This window comes from Lissotriton helveticus, chromosome 6 (assembly GCF_964261635.1).
Source record: "Lissotriton helveticus chromosome 6, aLisHel1.1, whole genome shotgun sequence".
Classification (NCBI taxonomy): Eukaryota; Metazoa; Chordata; class Amphibia; order Caudata; family Salamandridae; genus Lissotriton; species Lissotriton helveticus.
Window position 1 is genome coordinate 1103674819 of NC_136067.1, and position 22413 is coordinate 1103697231.

Here is a 22413-nt window from a genome sequence, read left to right on the forward strand (position 1 = left end):
CCGCACCACCACAGGGACTCCCGCGAGACTTTGCGGCTAAGCAGAGGCGCCGTGGTCCGAAGGGCCGCATCCCAACGACACCACATCTTCTAAGCCTGAAGCAGAGCCAGTCGGCGCCGGCGACGCGGAGGAGGGCCCTGCACCACGCAAGGGATCTGCCGACGTCCCAGGAGGGGAAGGAGGAGAAACCAGCGAGGCAGGCAGACGCCCCCTCACTGGGAAAAGGTGGATAGGGGGACGATACGAGGGGCCCCATCCCCCGCGGAGAGTCCACGACCCCAACAGGCTGGAAACCAGCCCTCGGGGATAAACTGCAACACTTACCCACAAGGGAGCAACGCTCTTGCGGCACAGGAGAGGGATGAGGATGACGACGATGACGGCTGCTTCGAAAAACTTCTGCAGAAGCTGATCGAGGAGATAAAGCCGATCTGAACATGCGAGCCGAGAGAAGTTTCATCCGGCGCTCCCGCAGCAACTTTGGCTTCAACTGTTGGCAACGCCTCGCAATCAGTAGAGCCGTGATCTTCCCCCAAGTACCACATGCAAATGAGGTGAGGGTCCGTCGCCGACATCAGGCGTCCACAAGATGAGCACGTCTTAAAGCCCGAAGGCATCCGTACACTGTTCCCACAAACACAAGTAAAAGCGAAGGGAAGGGCCTAACCAGGCTCAGAGCAAGAACCGGATCTGCGTTGCACGCGGAAAAGGAAAAAACTGACGTAGGCGTGCCGGGGTGGGACTTATGTGACCTCGCTGACGTCACATACGCGGACAACGCCTGGGCAGAGTCGCGTGATGCCGTCCTCCCGGCAAGCAGGGATGCTGTGGCAAAAAATTTTCCGGATCCAGTCTTGCGTCTGGGGATAATTCTATTTTAAGGAATCCGCGACTAGTAGTCTATCAGATAAGCTAAACATTTCCATTTCTTAGCAGGCACTGAGATTTAACAAAGACTGAAACTGAAAATGGAATGGTTCTAATAAGACCCGCTCAAGTTTAATTAATAAAAATTATGTTGCCTTTCTGTTTCTGCCTTTTTTTGGCACATATGCGGTTTCTGCCTTCGTTTTGGATCTGTTTTTGTACATGCATATGTGTTGTTTACACTGGTGGAGGAGGATATTTTTGTATTAAACGATGATTTGATATTAGATAAAAATGACTGCTGTTTACCCAGATGTGTCTCATGTTTATTTGTGCAGGACTTTTGGAGACCATTTTCACACAAGAGTACATTTGACTCGCACCAGTTAAGAATACAGCTTATATGATTTGAAATAACCACTGAATGCTAACTGATGAAGAATACTAAATTAAGTTTTTCGGATCAATCACATTTAGTTGGGTCATATATGGAATGTGTCCTACAACAACATATGGTTTTATTTGAATGCTATATTGCAACAAATGGGAGCAATAGATGGCGTGTAGGATGAATGATCACGAGTGTGACAAGGATTTAAGAGGGATATGTCTGATGGTACTGATCTGCAGATTATTATTCTTTACTTGTATAATGTAGAGGCCTTGTGATACACTATGCAATGTATGTTTTGTCTTTATTTGCTTAATATTTGATGCATATTATGAAACATTGATATACAATCTAAAACTGAAACAGTTCAAATGAATGCACAAGTTACTACTTGTGTAACAATATATCTGTAAGAGACATTAGTTAGTGGTAGATTCCTTACCTTAGAATATTCCCCAGGTGTCAGTTAGGATCCGGAAAGATTTCTGCTTAGCAGTACCTCTGCGCGCCAGTAGGTGGCGCCGTGCGGCTCCGCGCCCGTCACTGGCATCGTAATGACTTCACGGAGGACACTTAGGCGCCACCCATGAGCGCTGACGTCCGTTCTGTACACAACATTCCGCGCCGAAACGCAGAGCCATGCCAAAAACCGACCTTTGGTGCATAAACTAGGGCCCTAAAAGGCAGAGACCTTAACCCTAGTAATCAATACGCAGAACGGGGAGGATGGGTGGGGCCTAAGGAATCTATCACTAACTAATGTCTCTTACAGATATATCGTTACACAAGTAGTAAAAAAGAGACACTTTAGTGATAGATTCCGTACCTTAGAATAGATACCCCCAGCAATACCAACCCCGGTGGTTGGACTGCAAACAAGATTACATCAAAAAGTAATGGAGCACAGAACGGCCAAAGAAGTAGTCTCTCCAGACCTGACCATCAAGGCACTAGTGTTTGGTAAACGTGTGCAGCGAGGCCCACGTAGTTGCCTGACAAATGTCCTGCAAGGGAACGCCACGTCCCAAGGCAGTGGTGGCTGCAGTTGCCCTGGTCGTATGGGCACGCAGCCCCACAGGAGGCTCCTTCTTGGCCAAGGAGTAACATGCTTTGATGCAAAGAAAGACCCACCGGGAGATGGTCCGTTTGTGCACAGCCCGACCTTGCTTGGCGCCCACATAGCCGACAAAATACTGATCATCCACCCGGAACTGTGGTGTACGCTGCAGGTAGAAAGCGAGCGCACGCTTTGGGTCCAGACGGTGGAGCCTCTCCTCTTCTCTAGTTGGATGCGGAGGCGGAAACAAGGTGGGCAAAGTGATGGTCTGCCCGATGTGGAAGGGCGTGACAACCTTTGGCAGAAAAGAAGGACGGGTCCTTAAAACCACCTTGTCCGGATGAACGGAAAGGAAAGGAGGTTTGGAAGAAAGGGCCTGGAGCTCACTCACTCTTCTGGCAGAGGTGATAGCAACCAGGAAAGCGGTCTTAAGAGTAAGAAGCAGTAAAGGAAAGTTATGAAGAATCTTAAAGGGAGCGCACATCCCAAAAGTCAAGACAAGATTTAAGTCCCATTGAGGCATTATGAAAGGCACGGGAGGAAACGTGTGTGTAATGCCCTTGAGAAAGCGGTTAACAACTGGGGACTTAAAAAGAGAAGGCTGATCAGGGAGCCTTAGGAAGGAGGAAATGGCAGAAAGATAGCCTTTGATAGTGCCCAGAGCAGAGCCCTGCTGGACCAAAGGTAGGAGAAACAGAAGAACCTCAGAAAGTGGGGCTGAAAAGGGATCCACAGCCTTTGCTGTGCACCATGCCACAAATCTGTTCCATCAGTAGGCGTATACCATTTTGGTGGAGTGACGCCTGGCTGCCAGAATGACATTACAGACTTCGGGAGTAAGGTCGAAAGCCGTCAACTGTCGTCGCTCAATCTCCCTGCATGGAGGTGGAGGCTGGACAGGTTTGGGTGGAGGACAGTCCCCTGCTGCTGCAACAGAAGATCCTCTCGAAGAGGTAGACAGATCGGGGGTTCGATGCTCATACTGAGTAGCTCGGGATACCATACTCTTCGAGCCCAGTCTGGAGCCATGAGAATAACTTGGGCCCGGTCACGCCTGATCTTCTTCAGCACTCGGGGCAGAAGTGGTATAGGCGGAAAGGAGTACAACAGACCGCAGCTCCACTCGAGACGAAAAGCGTCTAAGAGTGAGTGCCGCCTTGGAAATTCCAACACAAAGAACTGATGACATTGCGCGTTCTCTTTGGTGGCGAATAGATCTAACCAAGGCTCTCCCCACTGCAGAAAGAGACCTTGCCCCACGTCAGAGTTCAGACGCCACTCGTGATCCACCATGCACCGGCCGCAGAGTACGTCCGCCTTGGCATTCAGTGAACCTGCCAGGTGTTGAACCTCCAAGGTAATGCCTCCTGACATAGGGTCCAGGACCCCACCCCGCCCTGTTTGTTGCAATACCACATAGCGGTGGTGTTGTCCGTGAACACCTGCACTACACTTCCCCGGACAGAGAAAAGGAATGCCTTCAGTGCAAGTCGGATCGCCCTCAGCTCCAGAAGGTTGATATGGAGCCGGGACTCCTCCGGTGACCAGAGGCCTCTGATCTCCGCCTCTCCCATGTGGCCTCCTCATCCCAGTAGGGACGCATCCATCACCACTGTGTGCTCCAGTTGGGGTAGGGAGAGGGATCTGCCAAAGACCCAGACGCCATTCGTGAGCCACCACTGCAATTGTAGTGCAGCGCCCTCCGAGATCTAGATGAGATCGGACAGGTTGCCCTGATGCTGTGCCCACTGTAACTTCAGGTCTCACTGCAGAGCCCGCATATGCCATCTGACATGCGTCACCAGCAGTATGCAGGAGGCCATCAGGCCCAGAAGCCGGAGGATCATCCCGACTGAAACCCGGGATAGAGGCTGAAAGAGCAGAATCAGATCCTGAATATCCCGGACTCGCGCTCGAGAAGATAATTCCGAAACAGCGCTGAATCCAGAACCGCTCCGATAAAAGGTAGCTTCTGAGAGGGACTCGGGTGCGACTTCGGCACATTGATGGAGAACCCCAGCAAATGCAGGAGGTCGGCCGTAGTGTGGCGGTGGGAGAGCACTGCCTGGGACGAGCCTAGCTTCAACAGCCAGTCGTCGAGGTAAGGGAAGACTGACACCCCTGACCTGTGAAGATGAGCTGCAACCACCACCATCACTTTCGTAAACACCCGAGGGGCGCTGGTAAGGCCGAAAGGGAGCATGGTAAACTGAAAATGCTCCTGGCCTACCAGGGTCCAGGGCAGTCAGGACCTGAGCCAGAGTAAGCATCTTGAACTTCTCCTTCCAGAGGAAGCGATTGACGTCCCGGAGGTCCAAGATGGGGCACAGGCCCCCCTTGACCTTCTTGGGAACCAGAAAGTAGTGGGAATAACAACCACTCCCTACTTCCTGATCGGGAACGTACTCGATGGCCCCCTTGGCCAGGAGGGCCGTGACTTCCTGACGGAGAAGAGCCAACTGACCCCCGACATGCGGTGGCACCGAGGGTGGCATGGCTGGAGGGGAGGAGAGAAAGGGGAGCGAGTAACCTTGGCAGATTATCTGCAGCACCCACTTGTCCGATATGATTTTGCGCCAGTGGTGGAGGTGGTGACGAACCCTGACTCCTACCGGCGTGGGGTGCCCCCTGAAGCCCGGATTAGGAAGGCTTGGCGGTGGAAGCAGCCGGTGTGGAGGTGGACTGACCCGCCCGTGGGTTACCAGATCCACCCCTGCGGAAGCTGTGTCGGCAAGTTCTGCTCAGGCTTTGCGGAGGAGCACGTCTGGAAGCCTCTACCCTGGCCACGAAAGGAACGAAACCCCGGCGTGGCAGGGCTCTTCGTGGAAAGACCCAAAGACTTGACCGTGGCCCGTGAGTCTTTAAGGCGCTCCAGGGCAGTGTCAGCCTTGTCGCCAAAGAGGCGAGAGCCGAGCCATCAAAGGACATGTCCATGAGCGAGCTCCTGATATCAAGCGAGAACCCGGTAGACCGCAACCAGGCATGGCGCCGCAACACCACAGTCGTAGAAATTGCCCCGCCCAAGGAATCAGTCGTGTCCAGACCACACCTGATGGCTAACTTCGCCGCATCCTTGCCCTCCGCAATCGCTTGGGAGAGGATGGCCTGGACCTCTTCAGAACACTGAGGCAGGACCTCCGCCACCGAATCCCACACGGTGTGGGTGTAACAGCCCAATAAGCAGGAGGTATTAACTGAACACCGGGTCAACTCAAAACAACCAGCAGCAACTGGTCACTTGCCAGACAACGGCGTGTATAGCTTATCAAGTGTAACAGACTGTGGGGCAGCTGCTCCGGAAGAAGGTTTGAAAATAATTTATAATGGAGTTGTGGGGAATTGAGGGAGAAGGAAAGCGTCTCTAAAACTGATAGCTAATGGGCAAGTATTTATACATGTAGGGTAGGCTGGTTTCTGGTCTCTGCATGAACAATAATGTATAGTTTAAGAAGCAGGCTCTAATTAAAGCAGGTTACAGAGATATCCATAGCACCGCTAAAATCATCTGTGTAGAGCTCTTTGATGCCTGTTCACTGATTTTATTTAGGGTCTCATTCTGATTGCTGTGGGGAATAGGAAAAAGTGCTTGAATTTGGATTCTAAGGGGCAGATTCATCACGACTTTTTGACTACACAAATTGGTACAAAAAGGTGCTAGTCTTGTTATGGTATTTACCTTCCAGCACTAAACTTTTTTTGTGTGGAGAAAAGATGCCCTTTTTAGCAGAGAAAATAGTGTTTTCTGTTGCTTTGATCTGCTTTGCATGATGGAAGCATTCCATTGTTGATTCTTAGGCACTCCAGGGCAAATACCCAAAGTTTTGAGGCAAATACCCTAAAACAGTTAGATAGGCTCAAAGTAGGAGAAATGTTTTAATTTCTCCCTATATTTCACAAATTGCACACTTTCAGTGTGTGAAATGTTTTTACATACGTCGTGGCATATGAGTTTGTACTGGAAGGCTATCTTTCCAGATAAGAGGAGTATAATAAATGTTGCATGGTGAGAGACGTGTACCTGATATACATGCATGGTAACAAAACTCACACACAAACACAAAGTTCTTCATTTAACACTCATCTAACTACTTCTTTGTGGTTGCAATTACTTTACTTTTTTTAGTGTGAAATTATGAAATAACGGTAAATGTTTTATGTAAAAAGAGGAATGATTTGTTGACAAACCTTACATAGCATGTATTAGTTTCCAGCAAACTGTCAGCTATTTTAAAACAACTAGAGCCTCATTTACAGAGGTAAACTTACACTCCTGTGTAAGTTTAACATTTTTGGGCATTCACAAACTGCAAGTTTAAGTTTACTAATAGTAATTTTACTACTGTGGAGACCCTGGACTACGCACAGGTTAGTCAGAATTAGCAGTTTAGGAGGCTAAAAACAAGTTTGGTGATTGGCTGCATCCCGTGATGGTGGAGACAACAGCAGCGGCAGGGAGGGAAAGGCAGTCCGCAAAAGGGGGCTACTGGCAGAGGGAAAGGCACACCGGGTCCCGCGGAAGGTGCCGGTGCAGAAGGTGTTGGGGCACTGGATCCCCTGTGGCGGGGCGTCACCAAGGCCCCGTCAGAGAAGAATACAGCGAACCCTCAAAGGGAAGCAGCAGCTTCCTCCCACCAGAGCCCTGTTGAAGAACTTCCAGGAGATGATCTGTGGGGAAATGGACAGCCGGATCACCCATGCGCAAAATTCCCACAGCCGTAGAAACAGCGCAAGCAAAGCCCGCACCCACCTCCGTAGGGCCCCGCGGTGGTGAAAGCAGCTCCTCCGTAGGCAATGGCTGCAAGCTAAGGCGGCCGACCCCTAAGCCAATCGGAGCGGGAAAGGCCATGTCAGGACAGGAGAAAGAGGGACCGAGGAGTGGGGGACCTGTGGCTCCTCCGGCGAACACCGCGACAAAGGAGAGGAGCCGTCCTTTGATGACGCAGGGGGAAAAAGCCAGGATCGCAGCGGCCCTTCTCCGGCGAGGATGACACCAGCAGGTGCCCAACCTCCAGGGAAGAGGGGGCGTCCGAAGACAAATCCACGACCCGATGCCTGTCCGGTGCCGTAGAGTCCGCAACCTGAGGCAGGACGTCATAGTCGTCTTCCAGCGCCAAAGAAGACGCTGGACAGGTCTCCTCCACACACACGGCGCAGGGGACTGGGGCTGGGCCGGAGCTGAAACGGCTAAGCGCCGACTCGACCTGTGAAGAGACAGCCGCCTGCGTGGAGGGACGAGAGGGACCCGAGGAGTGACAAAGAGCCCCTGCCAGCCTCGACCGATGAGGGGGCGATAGTGGCCTGCCGACCACAGTGGCGCCGCCAAGGCCTACTCGACCTCAGACGAGGCAGTCACCTGCGTGGAGGGAAGAGCGGGGCCCCCCCCCCGGGAGGGGGGGGGGGAGAGACAAGAGGTTCCCCACCAGCCTCGACACCAGATGGGACAAGGGGGGTCCGCCGACCCCTGTGGGGCCGGCCGGGCCAGCAGCCACCTGCGCCGTAGCGGCGTCACCTCGGCCTCAGACAGGATCGCCGCTTGTCCAGAGGGCCGAGAGGTGCTCGGGATGCGACCCGAGCCCCAGTGACCTCCCGCACCACCACAGGGACTCCCGCCAGACTTTGCGGCTAAGCAGAGGCGCCGTGGTCTGAAGGGCCGCATCCCAACGACACCACATCTTCTAAGCCTGAAGCCGAGCCAGTCGGCGCCGGCGACGCGGAGGAGGGCCCTGCACCACGCAAGGGATCTGCCGACGTCCCAGGAGGGGAAGGAGGAGAAACCAGCGAGGCAGGCAGACGCCCCCTCACCGGGAAAAGGTGGATAGGGGGACGATACGAGGGGCCCCATCCCCCGCGGAGAGTCCACGACCCCAACAGGCTGGAAACCAGCCCTCGGGGATAAACTGCAACACTTACCCACAAGGGAGCAACGCTCTTGCGGCACAGGAAAGGGATGAGGATGACGACGATGACGGCTGCTTCGAAAAACTTCTGCAGAAGCTGATCGAGGAGATAAAGCCGATCTGAACATGCGAGCCGAGAGAAGTTTCATCCGGCGCTCCCGCAGCAACTTTGGCTTCAACTGTTGGCAACGCCTCGCAATCAGTAGAGCCATGATCTTCCCCCAAGTACCACATGCAAATGAGGTGAGGGTCTGTCGCCGACATCAGGTGTCCACAAGATGAGCACGTCTTAAAGCCCGAAGGCATCCGTACACTGTTCCCACAAACACAAGTAAAAGCGAAGGAAAGGGCCTAACCAGGCTCAGAGCAAGAACCAGATCCGCGTTGCACGCGGAAAAGGAAAAAACTGACGTAGGCGTGCCGGGGTGGGACTTATGTGACCTCGCTGACGTCACATACGCGGACAACGCCTGGGCAGAGTCGCGTGATGCCGTCCTCCCGGCAAGCAGGGATGCTGTGGCAAAAAAAATTCCGGATCCAGTCTTGCGTCTGGGGATAATTCTATTTTAAGGAATCCGCAACTAGTAGTCTATCAGATAAGCTAAACATTTCCATTTCTTAGCAGGCACTGAGATTTAACAAAGACTGAAACTGAAAATGGAATGGTTCTAATAAGACCCGCTCAAGTTTAATTAATAAAAATTATGTTGCCTTTCTGTTTCTGCCTTTTTTTGGCACATATGCGGTTTCTGCCTTCGTTTTGGATCTGTTTTTGTACATGCATATGTGTTGTTTACACTGGTGGAGGAGGATATTTTTGTATTAAACGATGATTTGATATTAGATAAAAATGACTGCTGTTTACCCAGATGTGTCTCATGTTTATTTGTGCAGGACTTTTGGAGACCATTTTCTCACAAGAGTACATTTGACTCGCACCAGTTAAGAATACAGCTTATATGATTTGAAATAACCACTGAATGCTAACTGATGAAGAATACTAAATTAAGTTTTTCGGATCAATCACATTTAGTTGGGTCATATATGGAATGTGTCCTACAACAACATATGGTTTTATTTGAATGCTATATTGCAGCAAATGGGAGCAATAGATGGCGTGTAGGATGAATGATCACGAGTGTGACAAGGATTTAAGAGGGATATGTCTGATGGTACTGATCTGCAGATTATTATTCTTTACTTGTATAATGTAGAGGCCTTGTGATACACTATGCAATGTATGTTTTGTCTTGATTTGCTTAATATTTGATGCATATTATGAAACATTGATCTACAATCTAAAACTGAAACAGTTCAAATGAATGCACAAGTTACTACTTGTGTAACAATATATCTGTAAGAGACATTAGTTAGTGGTAGATTCCTTACCTTAGAATATTCCCCAGGTGTCAGTTAGGATCCGGAAAGTTTTCTGCTTAGCAGTACCTCTGCGCGCCAGTAGGTGGCGCCGTGCGGCTCCGCGCCCGTCACTGGCATCGTAATGACTTCACGGAGGACACTTAGGCGCCACCCATGAGCGCTGACGTCCGTTCTGTACACAACATTCCGCGCCGAAACGCAGAGCCATGCCAAAAACCGACCTTTGGTGCATAAACTAGGGCCCTAAAAGGCAGTGACCTTAACCCTAGTAATCAATACGCAGAACGGGGAGGATGGGTGGGGCCTAAGGAATCTATCACTAACTAATGTCTCTTACAGATATATCGTTACACAAGTAGTAAAAAAGAGACACTTTAGTGATAGATTCCGTACCTTAGAATAGATACCCCCAGCAATACCAACCCCGGTGGTTGGACTGCAAACAAGATTACATCAAAAAGTAATGGAGCACAGAACGGCCAAAGAAGTAGTCTCTCCAGACCTGACCATCAAGGCACTAGTGTTTGGTAAACGTGTGCAGCGAGGCCCACGTAGTTGCCTGACAAATGTCCTGCAAGGGAACGCCATGTCCCAAGGCAGTGGTGGCTGTAGTTGCCCTGGTCGTATGGGCACGCAGCCCCACAGGAGGCTCCTTCTTGGCCAAGGAGTAACATGCTTTGATGCAAAGAACGACCCACCGGGAGATGGTCCGTTTGTGCACAGCCCGACCTTGCTTGGCGCCCACATAGCCGACAAAATACTGATCATCCACCCGGAACTGTGGTGTACGCTGCAGGTAGAAAGCGAGCGCACGCTTTGGGTCCAGACGGTGGAGCCTCTCCTCTTCTCTAGTTGGATGCGGAGGCGGAAACAAGGTGGGCAAAGTGATGGTCTGCCCGATGTGGAAGGGCGTGACAACCTTTGGCAGAAAAGAAGGACGGGTCCTTAAAACCACCTTGTCCGGATGAACGGAAAGGAAAGCAGGTTTGGAAGAAAGGGCCTGGAGCTCACTCACTCTTCTGGCAGAGGTGATAGCAACCAGGAAAGCGGTCTTAAGAGTAAGAAGCAGTAAAGGAAAGTTATGAAGAATCTTAAAGGGAGCGCACATCCGAAAAGTCAAGACAAGATTTAAGTCCCATTGAGGCATTATGAAAGGCACGGGAGGAAACGTGTGTGTAATGCCCTTGAGAAAGCGGTTACCAACTGGGGACTTAAAAAGAGAAGGCTGATCAGGGAGCCTTAGGAAGGAGGAAATGGCAGAAAGATAGCCTTTGATAGTGCCCAGAGCAGAGCCCTGCTGGACCAAAGGTAGGAGAAACAGAAGAACCTCAGAAAGTGGGGCTGAAAAGGGATCCACAGCCTTTGCTGTGCACCATGCCACAAATCTGTTCCATCAGTAGGCGTATACCATTTTGGTGGAGTGACGCCTGGCTGCCAGAATGACATTACAGACTTCGGGAGTAAGGTCGAAAGCCGTCAACTGTCGTCGCTCAATCTCCCTGCATGGAGGTGGAGGCTGGACAGGTTTGGGTGGAGGACAGTCCCCTGCTGCTGCAACAGAAGATCCTCTCGAAGAGGTAGACAGATCGGGGGTTCGATGCTCATACTGAGTAGCTCGGGATACCATACTCTTCGAGCCCAGTCTGGAGCCATGAGAATAACTTGGGCCCGGTCACGACTGATCTTCTTCAGCACTCGGGGCAGAAGTGGTATAGGCGGAAAGGAGTACAACAGACCGCAGCTCCACTCGAGACGAAAAGCGTCTAAGAGTGAGTGCCGCCTTGGAAATTCCAACACAAAGAACTGATGACATTGCGCGTTCTCTTTGGTGGCGAATAGATCTAACCAAGGCTCTCCCCACTGCAGAAAGAGACCTTGCCCCACGTCAGAGTTCAGACGCCACTCGTGATCCACCATGCACCGGCCGCAGAGTACGTCCGCCTTGGCATTCAGTGAACCTGCCAGGTGTTGAACCTCCAAGGTAATGCCTCCTGACATAGGGTCCAGGACCCCACCCCGCCCTGTTTGTTGCAATACCACATAGCGGTGGTGTTGTCCGTGAACACCTGCACTACACTTCCCCGGACAGAGAAAAGGAATGCTTCAGTGCAAGTCGGATCACCCTCAGCTCCAGAAGGTTGATATGGAGCCGGGACTCCTCCGGTGACCAGAGGCCTCTGATCTCCGCCTCTCCCATGTGGCCTCCTCATCCCAGTAGGGACGCATCCATCACCACTGTGTGCTCCAGTTGGGGAAGGGAGAGGGATCTGCCAAAGACCCAGACGCCATTCGTGAGCCACCACTGCAATTGTAGTGCAGCGCCCTCCGAGATCTAGATGAGATCGGACAGGTTGCCCTGATGCTGTGCCCACTGGAACTTCAGGTCTCACTGCAGAGCCCGCATATGCCATCTGACATGCGTCACCAGCAGTATGCAGGAGGCCATCAGGCCCAGAAGCCGGAGGATCATCCCGACTGAAACCCGGGATAGAGGCTGAAAGAGCAGAATCAGATCCTGAATATCCCGGACTCGCGCTCGGGAAGATAATTCCGAAACAGCGCTGAATCCAGAACCGCTCCGATAAAAGGTAGCTTCTGAGAGGGACTCGGGTGCGACTTCGGCACATTGATGGAGAACCCCAGCAAATGCAGGAGGTCGGCCGTAGTGTGGCGGTGGGAGAGCACTGCCTGGGACGAGCCTAGCTTCAACAGCCAGTCGTCGAGGTAAGGGAAGACTGACACCCCTGACCTGTGAAGATGAGCTGCAACCACCACCATCACTTTCGTAAACACCCGAGGGGCGCTGGTAAGGCCGAAAGGGAGCATGGTAAACTGAAAATGCTCCTGGCCTACCAGGGTCCAGGGCAGTCAGGACCTGAGCCAGAGTAAGCATCTTGAACTTCTCCTTCCAGAGGAAGCGATTGACGTCCCGGAGGTCCAAGATGGGGCACAGGCCCCCCCTTGACCTTCTTGGGAACCAGAAAGTAGTGGGAATAACAACCACTCCCTACTTCCTGATCGGGAACGTACTCGATGGCCCCCTTGGCCAGGAGGGCCGTGACTTCCTGACGGAGAAGAGCCAACTGATCCCCCGACATGCGGTGGCACCGAGGGTGGCATGGCTGGAGGGGAGGAGAGAAAGGGGAGCGAGTAACCTTGGCAGATTATCTGCAGCACCCACTTGTCCGATATGATTTTGCGCCAGTGGTGGAGGTGGTGACGAACCCTGACTCCTACCGGCGTGGGGTGCCCCCTGAAGCCCGGATTAGCAAGGCTTGGCGGTGGAAGAAGCCGGTGTGGAGGTGGACTGACCCGCCCGTGGGTTACCAGATCCACCCCTGCGGAAGCTGTGTCGGCAAGTTCTGCTCAGGCTTTGCGGAGGAGCACGTCTGGAAGCCTCTACCCTGGCCACGAAAGGAACGAAACCCCGGCGTGGCAGGGCTCTTCGTGGAAAGACCCAAAGACTTGACCGTGGCCCGTGAGTCTTTAAGGCGCTCCAGGGCAGTGTCAGCCTTGTCGCCAAAGAGGCGAGAGCCGAGCCATCAAAGGACATGTCCATGAGCGAGCTCTGGATATCAAGCGAGAACCCGGTAGACCGCAACCAGGCATGGCGCCGCAACACCACAGTCGTAGAAATTGCCCCGCCCAAGGAATCAGTCGTGTCCAGACCACACCTGATGGCCAACTTCGCCGCATCCTTGCCCTCCGCAATCGCTTGGGAGAGGATGGCCTGGACCTCTTCAGAACACTGAGGCAGGACCTCCGCCACCGAATCCCACACGGTGTGGGTGTAACAGCCCAATAAGCAGGAGGTATTAACTGAATACCGGGTCAACTCAAAACAACCAGCAGCAACTGGTCACTTGCCAGACAACGGCGTGTATAGCTTATCAAGTGTAACAGACTGTGGGGCAGCTGCTCTGGAAGAAGGTTTGAAAATAATTTATAATGGAGTTGTGGGGAATTGAGGGAGAAGGAAAGCATCTCTAAAACTGATAGCTAATGGGCAAGTATTTATACATGTAGGGTAGGCTGGTTTCTGGTCTCTGCATGAACAATAATGTATAGTTTAAGAAGCAGGCTCTAATTAAAGCAAGTTACAGAGATATCCATAGCACCGCTAAAATCATCTGTGTAGAGCTCTTTGATGCCTGTTCACTGATTTTATTTAGGGTCTCATTCTGATTGCTGTGGGGAATAGGAAAAAGTGCTTGAATTTGGATTCTAAGGGGCAGATTCATCACGACTTTTTGACTACACAAATTGGTACAAAAAGGTGCTAGTCTTGTTATGGTATTTACCTTCCAGCACTAAACTTTTTTTGTGTGGAGAAAAGATGCCCTTTTTAGCAGAGAAAATAGTGTTTTCTGTTGCTTTGATCTGCTTTGCATGATGGAAGCATTCCATTGTTGATTCTTAGGCACTCCAGGGCAAATACCCAAAGTTTTGAGGCAAATACCCTAAAACAGTTAGATAGGCTCAAAGTAGGAGAAATGTTTTAATTTCTCCCTATATTTCACAAATTGCACACTTTCAGTGTGTGAAATGTTTTTACATACGTCGTGGCATACGAGTTTGTACTGGAAGGCTATCTTTCCAGATAAGATGAGTATAATAAATGTTGCATGGTGAGAGACGTGTACCTGATATACATGCATGGTAACAAAACTCACACACAAACACAAAGTTCTTCATTTAACACTCATCTAACTACTTCTTTGTGGTTGCAATTACTTTACTTTTTTTAGTGTGAAATTATGAAATAACGGTAAATGTTTTATGTAAAAAGAGGAATGATTTGTTGACAAACCCTACATAGCATGTATTAGTTTCCAGCAAACTGTCAGCTATTTTAAAACAACTAGAGCCTCATTTACAGAGGTAAACTTACACTCCTGTGTAAGTTTAACATTTTTGGGCATTCACAAACTGCAAGTTTAAGTTTACTAATAGTAATTTTACTACTGTGGAGACCCTGGACTACGCACAGGTTAGTCAGAATTAGCAGTTTAGGAGGCTAAAAACAAGTTTGGGGATTCAAGAGTACCTAAAACTGAGGTGTGATGGGAGTTATGAACGGGTGTCAAGCATCAATTGTATTAGGAAATAAAAGTATCTTTACAAATGTTTCAAGGACCAGTCAGGTTCTGATAGTCAAAGGCCCCCTAGCAAGAACAATCTGTCTTACAGCTTCGCAGTAGGCCTGGGTGGTAAACCCCGCTCTGCTTGTGGAACAGAGTTTTTACCCTCTCGCGGTTCGCCAACATTAGACCATCTCCCAGGGTAATTTTTCAACACGGATGGTCGCTGTAGTTTGCCACCGCTTGCGTTCAGAAACCTGCTGCTCACGTTGAGGAAGCTGCTGCAAGAGTACAACATCTATTCGAGCGGCGAAAAGAAGCTGAGCCCTCTTGTGCTGTGCGAGGTGCAGTCTATGCTGATTTTACAGTGCGGGACAAACACCCGGAGCTAAAAATCAGAGCGAGCAACGCAACTTACCTCACTCTGCCGCTTGCAGAGAGAAGCAGAGGTTTTTTGTCACTTCATGGAGTTACGAGTAGTAGAACTCCGCCCAGACCTACTTAGCAGGCCCAAAGGAGAAAAAAGATTGGACATTTCAAAGTTGGAGCCTCTTGGTAATTAGACTGATGTAAGTCAGTTGACGCTTAAGACCAAGTCATTCTATGAAATTGTATCAGTTTTAACAATCTACTGTGGCTCGTTAATTCACAACTCTAAATTCTACCTTCAGCTTCTGCGGTACGATCCACATCATTCACCCCATTGGCAAATGGCTGCAATACAGTATTTTCTGCTCGGGTACCAAGATCATAAAGTGTGCAGGCTGGCAAGCGATGTTCTATCTGTTCCAAGTGTGTTTCTGAAACCTTCCCAATCCCAGCTTGGTGGTTGAACCCAGAGAATGGTGCAACAGGCTGTGCACTCATCGACGGATGTTGCTCCTGAAGAGGGCTACATAAAAAAACACAAGAAACAGAAATGAAGCAACTTAATAGATGAAATGGTCTCCATGTTCATAAGCCGTAGTGATTTACCACCATTCTTTACTCCAGAGTTCTTTAGAATACTTATGTCTACACATCATTTTCAACAAAATAAGCATGTAAATACAATGCATAGGTGCCAAACTTACAACAGGTTTTACACTTCTAAAACTAAAATATAACGCTACAGATATTCTGTTCTTCATATCAAATAGACAGCTAACAATGGTAAGCAATAAAGCAAACCGAGAAGATTAGAGGCCTTCACATTTATGTACTGATACACTCAAGGTACAGACGTAAGGAATACTCCATTAGAACAGAAGTGCTCCTGATATTCCTAGGTCAGCAATAGGTCAGTTACCAAAAATGGACAATCCTCAAAGCATTTGGGCATGAGGGGAAAAAATACTGGCTAGTTGGTAGACCGACAGGAAGGTCACGTTTTGAGTCGCCTCTCCTGCAGAGAGGAGAGGGCAATGGAGGAGGAATGTTACGCAGGTGGGAACTTGTGTGTGCAGGGCATGAACAGGGCAGGGTAGCAAGTTTGGGTTTCCCATTTGTAGGGGGCTTTAAAACGTCTCCCGTCAATTTATGGTACCAGGGAGCGTAACCCATGCCACAGCTCAATAGGAAAGGAAAAAGGTTCTCGATTGTTTTGTTTCCGTCCAATTTAGAAGCGTTTGTAGTTTTAGGACACAAGTACCCTTAGCTCATCTGCTGACATACTAAAAGAACATATACCCTTCCCATCCCATTGGCAAACTCAAATGTACAATATTAGAAAAGAAAAAAAAACTAGCCCTGGCATACCACAGAAGAATGTAGTTGGGTACAGAGGTATCCACGAGAAAATGCAAGTTATGTCGAAAAGGGGTGCAGGATTTGGAAAGTACTTTCTTAACATTCAGTAAACTTATAGAACAGTAAATAAACACAACTTATGTTCGTGAAAGTAAAATTAACTGTACAGTCGGCAATATAATTTAAATACACTCAGTCTTCACTGTGTTTGCTGTCAGTTTTTTTCCCCTCAACTATTTGAAATACTAAAACAAACATTCTCTAGTCTCCCTGGAGGTCCACAATGTTTTTAATCATCTAATAATTAATTATCTATAGTTAAACAGAAAAAAGTCTATTGGAACAAATTGCTTCCCTTCGGAAAATTGATATGGTCTATGCCACGGAAGCCTAGCGGGCGCAGCAAAATACAAGGTGTAGGAGTTTAAGCTCCGATGTCCGTGATCCAAATACATGTTCTTTTGAACAAGTTACTTAGCGTCAGTAATGCATTATTTGGTAGCGACGTTCTAGCTGCAGATTCCTTACCTTTGAATTTCCCATGCATTAGGCTAGATCCGGATAACATTTGCGGAGCAATACTCAGGCGGCTCCATTCGGTAATGCGGGACGTCGGTTTTGTTAGTGTCGGTTATGACGTTGTGGTGCCTATATAGGCGACACCCATATGTGCGGATGCCAGAAGTGCAGAGCCACTAAGTAACTTACGTAGTCGTGTGCAAAAAACTAGAGCCCTGAAAAGGGGAGTAACCTTAGCCCTACAAAATTAGTATGCAAAGTGGACAAGCATGGGGGAGGAGGGGGGGGGGGAGAGACTAATGAATCTGCAACTAGATAGAGTCTCTACCAGATAATGCGTTACCGAAGGTAAGTAACTTGCTCATCTGATAGAGACTTCTAGCTGCAGATTCCTTACCTTTAAATCAGATACCTGAGCCATACCATCCTGGCAGTGGTTTGCGGACAAACATCCTAAAATAAGAAGTCTTGCAGGACTGAACAGCAAAATGTCCGTCCCTGCACACCTGACAATCAAAGCAGTAACGTTTGCGAACGTGTGCAAAGAAGCCCACGTTGTTGTGGAACAGATGTCCGGGACACCCCGAGCCAAGGCAGTGGCAGCCTTTCCCCTGGTGGAATGGGCTCTTAATCCCTCAGGGCCCTACTTTTTTGAAAAGGCATAACAGTTCTTGATACAGAGAACGACCCAGCGAGAGATGGTCCCTTTCTGCACTGCCCTTCCCTTCTTTGCTCCCACGCACCCTACAAAAAGTTGGTCAAAGTGATGGACTGACCCGGATGGAATGGGGTGACAACCTTTGGCTCTGGTGGTAAGCATCACCTTATCCGGCAAGGACACAAGATAATTCCTGCAACTCACTCACCCTCCGGGCAGATGTAATTGCCACTAAGAAGGCTGTTTTGATGGTCAACAGCCGGAGGGGACAATTGTGCAAAGGCTCATAGGGAGCACACATCCGATAGGTAATTAAGGTCCCACTGTGGTATAACAAAGGGCGTCGGTGGAAATAAGGGAGCAAGCCCTTTTAGAGATATATTTACAATAGGAGACTTAAAAAGAAAGGGATGGGCTGGCAGCCGCAAAAAAAAGCAGACGGAGCAGAATGGTAACCCTTGAGGGTTCCCAAGGAGAGCCCTGCTGGGCAAGGGCTATTATGAATATAAGGATAGTAGAAGGAATAGCAGAAAGAGGGTCAATGGACCTTTTCTGTACAGTATAATACCATTTTTTTTCAACTGCAGTCATACACCGTTTTGGCAGAGGGCCACCTGACCGCGAGAACAACGTTACAGACTACAGAAGGAAGGTCAAAAGCTATCAACTGCCGCCACTCAATCTCTACGCATGACGGCGCAGAGTTGACAGGTTTGGTTGGAGTACCCTCCCCTGCTGCTGCAACAGAAGTTCCTCCCAAAGGGGCAGCCTGATCGGAGGATCGATACTCATTCTCAGAAGCTACTGGATACCAGACTCTTCGCCCAGTCTGGTGTCACAAGAATTACTTGGGTCCGTTTGCTTCGGATCTTCTTCAGAACCCTGGGCAGGAGTGGTATGGGCAGAAAGGAGTACAACAGGCCTGAGCTCCACTCGTGGCAAAAAGCGTTGCCAATCGATAGCCGGCTTGGACACTCCAGGGGGCAGAACCGCTGACACTGCAGGTTCTCTGTGGAGGCGAACAAATCTAACCAAGCTTCTCCCCATTACTGAAAGAGACCTTGCGCCACCTCTGACTGGAGACCCCACTCGTGATCCACTAGGCATCGACGTCTGGGTTCTACGCCCTGGCGTTCAGTGAACCTGCCAGGTGTTGAACCATCAGGGTTATGCCCTGCTGCTCCAGCCAGGTCCAGGGATGCAGGGTCTCTCGACAAAGGGTCCACGACCCTACCATACCCTGCTTGTGGCAGTACCACATGGAGGGAGTGTTTCTGTGAACTAACAGAAATAACGGAATCATAGCCTGAATATCCTGTACTCGCTGCTCGGGAGAATAAGTCCAAAACGGCACTGTGTCCAGAACAGCTCTGATGAAACGGAGCGTCTGAGAAAGAGTTAGACGTGACTTTGGCACATTTATAGAGAACTCCAGTGAATGCAGAAGGTCCGCCATAGTCTGAAGATGGGAGACGATGGCCTGGGGCGAGGATGTCTTCAACAGCCAGTAGTCGAGGTAGGGGAAGACTGACACCCCTAACCTGCACAGATGAGCTGGGACCACCGCCATCACCTTGGTGAACACCTGAGGGGCACTAGTAAGGCGGAAGGGAAGCGCAGTAAACTGAAAGTGCTCGTGGCCTACCTTGAACCGCAGGTAACGCTTGTGGCACGGCAGGATGGGAATATGAAAATACACGCCCTGAAGGTCCAACACTACCATCCAGTCTTCTTGGTCTAGGGCAGACAAGACCGGAGTCAGAGTGAGCATTTTTAATTTCTCCTTTTTGAGGAAGAGATTGACGGTCCAAAGATCCAGAATGGACCATATCCCCTTGTTCTACTTCGGAATCAGAAAGTATCTGGAATAACAGCCGCTGCCTACTTCTGAAACTGGGAACCGTTCTATAGCTCCCTTTGCCAAGACAGCTGTAACTTCCTCTTGGAGCAACTTTAAATGATCCTCCGTCAGCCTTTACTGATTTGGCAGAATAGGAGGAGGAACAGAAAGAAAAGGTAGGGAATACCCCTCTTGGACTAACTGCAAGACCCACTTGTCCAATAATATGGATCTCCAATGAGGGAGATGATGACAAATTCCCCCACTACTCGAGTAGTGTGGCCATGACAAATCAGCCTAGGATTTCTTGAAGGCTGCGGCTGCTGGGAGCAATGTGGTTGACAACTTCTGGCCTCCATTCTGAGATCGGATTCCACCCCATCCACATGCATGCACGACTTGGGCAATCAGTGCGGGATGGTGGCTGGGATAGGGCTGACGTGGTTGGAAACCCCTTCCGTTCCCATGAAAGGAAGACAGGCCAATGGGTGGAGGAGAGGCCCAAGGATCTGGCCTTAGCTCAAGTCCTTGAACCTGGCCAGGGCTTAGTCTGCCTTTCCCCAAAAAGGGGGGTTCCATTAAAGGGCATGTCCAATTGACTTGGACATCGCTCGAGTAGGCAGTTGTTTTAAGCCAGACATGGCGCCCCAAGCCCACCATCGTTGAAATCGATCTGCCCAGCGAATCGGTCGTATCTAGGCCTCACCGTATGATTAATTTTGCTGCATCTCTCCCATCCTTGACAGCTTGGGAGAGCACAGCCCGGGACTTGTAGCAGCACTTGCGCAACCATCCCCCAAAGGGAATGGGAGAAATGTCCCAATAAGGACGCAATATTCACCGACCGCAATGCCAGGCTGGAGAAAGAAAACAACTTCCCGAATTAATCCAGCCTCTTGGAGTATCTATCCGGAGGGGCAGAAGGAAATGCGCCTTGGGACGTAGAGGCCTGCACCACCAAACTCTCTGGGGTGGGGTGTTTGCTGAGGAATTTTGGGTTGCCCGCAGCTGGGCAATGCCGGAGTGCTATTGTCATTAGCAGGAGCCCCTGTGCTAAGTTTGGACCATGTTCCTAGAAGGACCTATGTAATTGCCTATTTAAAGGGCAACAAGGGTTCGGAAGTGGAAGCCCCAGCTTGAACTACCTCAGTCAGGAGATTAGTCCTGACCTGCACTGAGGGCAGCTCTAGTCCAAGGTCCTCGGCTGCTCTCTTAACCACCTTGTCAAAGGATGCTTCCTCCTCCACTACCACTTTTGGTGGAGAGAGCATGCCAGCATCTGGAGAAGTATCCAGTCCATTGGCCTCCCCAAGTTCCCAATACCAGTCCACATTCTCCTCAGAGACTTCCAGGGTTTCAAGAGGGTCCCCAGATCCCTCCCAATCCTCTTGTGAGCCTAGCACAGCCTCAAAGTGCTCAGACGGCAAAATAGAACCTCTGGGTTCTGTCGACGTCGGAATCAGAGTTGATCAACACCGTTCCAGCTCTAAGGCTGTCGGGGAGATGGATGGAGCGTCCGCCACCGACGGGCATTGGTGTTGTCGCAGGCACTGACTTCAGATCCGACGCCTGGGAAGGTCGCATTGGCACGACTGGCATCAAACCGGATCCATGATCGGATTCCTGAGGCCCCACCGGCGCAGTGGCCAGAGTAGATGGCATTAAACTCAATGGGGCCCTTATGGCCCCAAAAGCTCACCAGCAGGGTCGATCCACTCAAATACGAGGCGCATGTCCTCGTAAAACTCTTATTCGAGTGGGAGTCACGAAGTCGACTCTAGCTCCGTGGAACCGTACCTACAGTGTTGGTGCTCCTTACCTCTTTTGATGGCAGACGCCAGTTGAGGTGAAGACGAAGACTGCTTGGACTTCTTATGCCTCTTACCCAAGTGTCCCTAGGACACCGAATCAGAGAAGAGGACTTAGGGCTCCGTGAGCGGTCCTGCGACCTCCTCCTCTTCGACGGTGACCTCCTCAGGGTCTCTCTGGAGGGTGTTGACTGCCGGGCTGCGAGTAACTTCATCTCCCGCTCCCTCAAGGACTTCGGAGCCATTGGATGACAGTCCGAACAAGATCAAAGACATATATGGTGGGGATCGGTGACCAACATCATGCGGGAACAAGTCCCACACGTCTTGAAACCTGCCTTCCTCGAAGACATCCCTTGCACACGAAGTCGAAAAAAAATCAAACATTTCGACAAAAGTGGAGAAAAAGCCTTCCAAAAAGCAGCAGAGGGGTAGTTATTCCCGGATCGGCACTTAACAGGCGCGGAGAGAAAATAACGGACATCTATGCGCCTGGGTGATGCCTATATAGGCACCGCAACATCATAACCAACGCTGCAGATGTCAGGCAGAGCCGAATGGAGCCACCTGTCCTTGCGTGCAAGGGGTATTGCTCAGCAAAAGTTTCTGGATCCGGCCTGACGCCTGGGTAATTCAAAGGTAAGGAATCTGCAGCTATAATTCTCTATAAGATTATACATTTCTAAAGCGCAAGAATACATGAGGGTGTTTTGGAGCTGATCCGCCAGAACACGGAAAAAGAAGAGGAAGACTAGATGTTAAAAAGCCATGTTTTAAGCAGTTTCCTAAAGATCTGCAAGGTGGGAGCTGTGCTGATTTTTATAAGCAGACTGTTCCAGAGTGTGGAGGCAAAATAACTAACCCCCGCCATTTGAGTCTTTTGAATCTGGGGCTGGTAACCATCATGGTGCTTTTAGATCATAAGTCCCGGCTAGGTACATACCATGCTAGGGACTGTTAGAAATGGAGGGGTTCTGAGTCAAGAAGAGGTTTGTAGGTGAGGCAAAGAGCCTTCAATTTAATTCGATTTGCTCACTCAAACCCAGTAGAGTCCCTAGAAGGCAGCAGAAACTGACTGGAACTTCGGACTATCAAGGAGAAGTCTAGCCGCTGCGTTCTGCACACTCTAATTTTTTCAAGTACTGTTTTTAGGAGATTTACATATAGTCCATTACAGGAGTCCAGTT

The 22413-nt window shown here is 50.1% G+C and overlaps 1 protein-coding gene across 1 annotated transcript in view; it reads right to left on the reverse strand.

The window, feature by feature from the left end:
* The window catches only part of BUB1 (BUB1 mitotic checkpoint serine/threonine kinase), an 851273-nt gene that overhangs the window by 132177 nt on the left and 696683 nt on the right, over positions 1-22413 (reverse strand). Inside the window, exon 25 of the mRNA XM_078648762.1 lies at positions 15339-15565. Within this exon, the coding sequence (XP_078504888.1) occupies positions 15339-15565 (227 nt within the window). The remainder of the gene's footprint in view (positions 1-15338; positions 15566-22413) is intronic.